The 6568-nt window shown below is 42.3% G+C and overlaps 1 protein-coding gene across 2 annotated transcripts in view; it reads right to left on the bottom strand.

The window, feature by feature from the left end:
* LOC108755127 (serine/threonine-protein kinase PLK1-like) overlaps positions 1-6519 on the bottom strand; it is a 25989-nt gene extending 19470 nt beyond the window's left edge. For both annotated transcript variants that reach the window (XM_018497954.1, XM_018497955.1), the window contains exon 1: positions 5611-6519. In XM_018497954.1, the coding sequence (XP_018353456.1) occupies positions 5611-6399 (789 nt within the window). In that variant the 5' untranslated portion in view covers positions 6400-6519. The remainder of the gene's footprint in view (positions 1-5610) is intronic.
* Between the last annotated feature and the right edge of the window lie 49 nt (positions 6520-6568).

The following is a 6568-nucleotide window of genomic DNA, read 5'->3' as shown; positions in this document are numbered from 1 at the left end:
GAGTTTTGATAAAGTAAGCAGCCGCGGCGCGCATAACGGAAAGCCCGATTTCTAACACAAGATACGACGCGCGCGCGCGCGCGCGCGCGCGGGGTAACGCCCGAATGACCGGGTGCGAATAATCGGGATGACGAAACGACGACCGGTTTTCTCGAGAGCAAGAGGATACGCACGGTTTGAGACTGCATCCTCTGAAATTATCCGCCGGCGATGGAGGCCTCGTGCTCGCGCAAGCCGCTAGCCTTTCGTGGATCGAGATCGATCTCGTCGCGTGGACGTAAAATATTTCTTCTTACCGATCGATAACGAGCCGACTCGTTTTCGGGGCTACAGCTTAACATTGCCGAGTTGACATCTGCGGAACGCATAATCTTGAACGTTGTCGAAGTCGGATAAGAGGTCGTGAAAAAAAAAGATGCGGGGTATTTTTGAAATACTCCGATCTCCGATCGGTAACGCGCGACCGGTCCGTTTGAGCTGCAATTGAGATCACCCGAAATGACACGCTCCGAAATGACGTTGGTGCCGCACAAGACGCAGCCTTTCGTGAATATTTGCGAATAGCATAACGATCCGTTTGATTTGTGCCGCAAGCTCGCGTCTCGCGGAATGATCTTTCAATGGCGGAGGAATATAATAATACGTTTACGAATGGAAAGAACGGTTTTACTCGAGTAGCCTAACAGCGAATTTGATTGGACGCATTCAGTGTGCACTGGTGCATATAAAACTATCGCACGTACAGAAATCGATGTGGAGACGTGAGGTTCGATATAAATGTAGCAACGAATTAAAATCCTCGTGAAATCCTCGATACATTTTATTGTGTTGTTAAGTAATAATTCAATACGTCCGAGTGCACGCCAAAAATTTAACTAGATATATTAAACTTGAAATTGTTACTTTTCTACAATTAAACAAAAGAAATCCTTAGTCAAAGTGGATCTTGGTAGAAAGCGGATAATTCTGCAAACCGTCCGCCGAAGTCTTTTTCGATCTTGAAACATAATCATGAGCAAAGCTAGAGTAATAATATCATTTGACGAATATTCTGTTTTATTAGTGAGAATCTTAAATCTAAGAATAATTTATTGAGAAAAGTAATTGTCTCAAAAAATGATTTTTCAATTTGTATTTAGCTAAATTTTTAGACACTTCGGTAAAATCATTCTTTCCGTTTCACTATTACAAAACTGTGATGAGAAGATCTTTCTTTCTTTCTTTCCGTCGAATTGGTGAATCGAATTGGCAAGTCGCGTGAACGCGCGATATTTCCTGGCACAAACGGCAAACCCGATAGCGGGTCGATCCGCATCGATGCGTCGCCGATAGGCTTGGCGTTTTCCGCGTCCGCGTAAAACGAAGTGCCGTGAAGATCGGGAATCTGCGATTAACGGAGATTGGACGAAGATCGTTCCGAGCACGGGTAAAATTCGAGAAGCAACAAGATCGATGTAACGAGTCCGCCTCGGGGTGTGTTGGCCGAATAAAGTTTACTCGGTGTAATGATAATCAGATAACCTGGACTTCCTGCTTCGGGCAATGCGAAGTACAGGATCCCTACTTCGTTTATGCCGTCGTTTATGCCCGACAATGCAACGACATTTTTTTTTGATTAGAGATTCGAATGAGAAATGTATTTTACCAGACCTGTAATTTATTCTTTTTCATCCTTTTTTCAATTCCACTCATTCTGTCCAGCAATAACTCTTTAAAGTTAATACACTGAGAAAAATATACTGTACTAACAATAAGTTTTTAATAAATATTGTATTTCTTTAAAGAGAGAGAATCATTAATTTGATTTAACTGTCATTTTTTTATTTAGTAAATAAATGTTTATTATCTAAATAAAAAGATGACAATTAAATCAAATTAAACGTTTTTTTCTACCAAATATATGTTTCCATTTAGTGGAAATAAATAGTATTCAGCTAGTAAATTATTAAAATATTTATTATAATTTATTTTTCCTTAGTATATAAATAAAGAATAACTGTGACATCTCAAGATGTTGAAAAGAAAATATAGATACAGGAAACACACATCGACAAAGTAATATAATAATAAATAAGCTGTTTTAATAAATCCACTGGCATACATTACGTATGCCATTAATCGGATTGTAAACTAGAGTAAACCGTCTTATGAATAAGAAATGAATTCAGTGGATAATAAATTTCGATTATCGGTGACCTTAGAGATCATAGAGAGTAATAATATGATATAGCGAGAAAGTTTTCTACGAGTGCATCTACTTGTTTATTACCATGATTGAAATTATGTTCACTTAAAAAAAAAAAACTGATGAAATCATTTGTCAAAACTGAATTAACAGAAAGTAATTAATTACAGACTTTAATACGTTCTAATACGGATATGTAATTGCCGTTGCATTGAAACATCATTAATAAATTAATGATATATTGTATTAAATAAATGTACCGTTTTCTCTCTGTGACTATTAATTCGTAATTGCTGCAATTATCTCTAACAATCATTAACAATTCCCGACATTTTCTATATAATAAAAATTATATGTTAGCTAACAGTGATACTTGTTTCACATTGTTGTCAGTGTGGCAGTTCGAAGCCGATAGTGATGCGTTGTATATTTTCGGAAGAAACTTTGCACTATATAGAAAAGGGAAAGTTACATAAATAATAAGTATGTAAAAATTATACAATTTATAATGAAAATATAAAAAATTGTATGTTTTTACAAAAATGAGACCTTTAATTGTCTCAAATCTATATCTTCATATTAAACGGCAAATTATAGTGATAGTATATTTTATTTGTTTCTATATAAACGTGTATATACTTTTATAATATTGTAAAACATAATGGTAATCATATATATTATATTTGCATTTTTATGCTCGTGTACGTAACAATAATATGATTACAAAAAACTTTGCATAATTCGTTGACGAATTAATACTTACTTACTAAATATTCCTATAAAATTAACTCCATTTATAAATTTACTTTTACAAACTGTTTGATTTGATTACTGTAAAGAAGAATCATTTTATTTGCAAATTGTGACTTTACTTTAAGTGTGTATGTGTGTAAACGTACATTTAAATATAAACGTTTATTTATAGTATATAAGTTTCAAAATTACTCATTTTAATTGTTGTAATTTTACATGTAATTTTTTTACAGTGTGCAATTAGAATACTCGACCTTGACGAAGTCGTTGATCTTGGACTACCGTCGATGTATTATGCATGATGCAGAGTCAATGACTTGACCGAACGTATCTCTTCGGGAGAAGAGAATCGGTCGTAGTCGATAAGCCGGTGAGACTTTAAATGTCTCGTTTTTATATGCCAGCCACGTACAAACTGTGCTACACGCTACATGCGATCCTTAAACCGTAGCTTCGTTTCGTGCGCGAGTTCCACAGTTGCATCACGACGCGTCAAGTGGAGAAGAGAAAAAGAAAAAAGGTCAGAATCACTCCCTTCGACAATTTTACAATTCTCGTGGAATTTTCGTCTCGCCGGTAAAAACCGTTTTATCTCGATAAAACACGAGGCGAGTTCATAATTCCTCCGATATTAATATCCTGTTTGTGTAGAATAATCTCGGATGGAAGCGGCGAATTTTGACCTTACTTTCGGAAAGTTTACGGTTTAATCTAAGCGTACGGTGATAATTTGGTGTCCACGGAGAAAGTCTCATTGTTGAATCATCGCTCTTCGCCGAAGTCGTCGCCGGTATTTCTCTCTTAGAATTCCCGGTATGCGAAAACGAGCCCCGTTGTGTGACTCACCGCCTACGCTCCATTTCTACGTAGCTGCACCCACGTTTTCACGTAATGAAAAATATTAATTCCGCGAGTCGCGATCCCAAGCGAGTTTCCGCGCTCGATGATTCGACCCGACCATATGAATCTCGCGACTCATCACGCATTAACTCGGTCATGCATTATTTACCTCGGGAAAAATTATTCGCGGAGTTGATTGTGCGAAAATTAAACCGCTCGAGTGAATTCCTGCCTTTTACGTGCGATCGCGCGGCCGGCGGAGGCGGTTTAATCTCGCGGATTTTGCATAACGATGATTTATATCGTCGTTACGAAGAACGCGCGCCGTGAAGAATGCACGCCGCGAGGAACGCGTGCGACTTTGCCACAAAAAAAAATTAGAATATAATAGCAAAGGGTGAAATAACGCTAGCAATTTGCAGTAAACAATTACTTCAAATCTCCGGGCTAGATTGCAGACTGTTTCTCATAGATTTTTCGATACTGAAAACGATGCCCTTGTGAGCCGAAAAAATTTCAGCACATCTAATTTCCAAGATAATTAGTGTGGCCAAAAATGGCTCTTCAAACGATATTTTTTTGTAAAGGTTAACTTTATCTTAAAATTATCAACGACGATTACGGAATCATAAACAATATTGTTCATCCCTTGCAAAATGTTTGTCTTTTATTTCGATATAGAAATTGTAAGTATGGCTTCATTGTCATAAACAGAAAATTTACTAGAAAAATTACATATTTGAATCCTTCATGACACGATTCGTGATACGAAAAAGTAAGATATTGAAATGAAAATAACCTCTTTCACACAAAAAAAATGTTAAATAGAGCAAGACAGCAATTTTTTACGAATTAAACCTCAATTACGCCTCGGGAACGCCTAACGTTCTACTAAAATTTAATTTATCATAGTCATAAATTAAATCATTTACAGCATTGAAAAATCCATAAGAAGCACCTCGTCTAATTGAAAGTAATTAAGAAAGACAGTTTTTTTGCAAATCAGTGTTATCGAGCGAAAAAAAAATGGGAATAATCTCTGCCGGATAATCACGTCCGCATTTGGTATTTCCGATCGATTCGACGTGACACGACGATCATCAAGGCTTCACCTTTTCAGCTCACGCTCGTCTCTCTCTCTCTCTCTCTCTCTCTCCGGTGAGTGGTAATCACGTAATCAGCCGCAGCAAGCGTCGCTTTGCACCGGCGAAAACAATAAGGATTACGCGGCGCGGCCAATCGCGCTGACTGATTTATTGTCGGGTGACAGGTTTTAAAGAGGATCGTAAACGACGAGCGCCTATGCGTGCGCTGGCAATACAACGCAGAACGGTATCAAACGTCGGAGAAGGTCGACCGCAGAACAGCTCTAAACGACGAGCCGTAAACCCCGGCGATTCCCACGTACTCGTCGCGGGAATGCCATTCCTCGCCGCGAAAAACGGGACCTCGACAATCGGCGATCGGCGATCGGCGCGCAACGACGAGCGCCAACGACAGGTGCGCTCACTTAGTCGTTGCCGTCGATATTGCCGAGTGGGGGGGAATTTATAAATACCTACTCGTTACTCAAATCTCAACAATTTGTCAGCGGGAAATGTCCGCTTCTTGCTCTCGCGCCACTTTTACCTCCTGCCTCTTATCCTTTTTACCATCCTCCTTTTCCGTGTCGCCCGAGAGTTAAAAGTTCACGGACTTGCGAAGAGGCGAGAAACACGTGGATTTTTGTCAGAAAGAAAAAAGAAACGCGATCACCGATGAAATCGATTGCGCAACGAAGGGAAGAGCGCAAAGTAGAAAGGGCGAAGCAAGAAATGCATGTGTATGTATACCTTTCCCAAAAACTGCCCTTTGTAGTAGGCGTTCCCCTGCACGGGATCGACAACGTAGTCGCTTTCCTGCTCGGCGGAGTTGTTCCAGGTGGAGGACACAGAGGGACCTGGCGCCTTGGCGACGCTGGTCGTTCTCGCCAACGAGACCGGCACGTTGCCGAAGCGGCCGCCGTTCGTCGTCGAGGTGACGTTGCTACCCGTGGTAGTAGTGGCCACGTTGCTGGCCGACGTGGAGACGTCCTGGCCCACCAGATTGTTGTCGGTCCTGGAGGTCGACGGTTGCGCCGAGGAAGTCGCGTAAACGAGCGTGGAGGTCGGCGTTGCGGTCCGTGCCTCCTCCTCGTTCCGGAACATCGCCGTGCCGCCGCCGCCGCCGCCGCCGATGTCCTTGAAGAGATCCGAGGGGACGGCAGGGTAGACGACCTGCCTCGAAGACAGCTCGACCTCCGAGGGTAAGGACGTGCCGTGCCTGCGGCTCCTTCGACGGACGAGGCTCTGCAAAGAGGCGGAGCCCTTGGAAAAGCCTTGACGCGACCGGCCGTCCGGCACCGACCTGGTGCTGCCAGTCCCAGCGGAATCGATCCTCCGCTTCGAACATTCCGGCTCCGAGACGGTGCGGATGGTCTCGTCGAACTCCTCGCGGTATCTCGCGACGTGGCAGCTGCTCGCCGCCACCTCGGTCCCGCACGGCACCGTCGGGATCTCCGACGGCGGCAGACCGCGACTGTTCGTCGTGACGTCGCGCGGTACGACGCCCTGCGCGTCGATTACGTTACTCGGCGGTAACATCACGACGGCGATTCAACGTATTCTACGGAATTCTACGGAGTCAGCAATACGCGCGAACAGCTTCGTTCCTCCGCCCGTGGAAGAACCCGTCATCGGCTTGACGGAAAAGCGTCGACGATCGCGTCGACAGTTCGAGGACTTCCACTTCGTGGAAAAGAATTACATTTTC

This window comes from Trachymyrmex septentrionalis, unplaced genomic scaffold, assembly GCF_001594115.1.
Source record: "Trachymyrmex septentrionalis isolate Tsep2-gDNA-1 unplaced genomic scaffold, Tsep1.0 scaffold83, whole genome shotgun sequence".
NCBI classification, from domain to species: Eukaryota; Metazoa; Arthropoda; class Insecta; order Hymenoptera; family Formicidae; genus Trachymyrmex; species Trachymyrmex septentrionalis.
This window is presented reverse-complemented; position numbering and strand designations above follow the sequence as displayed.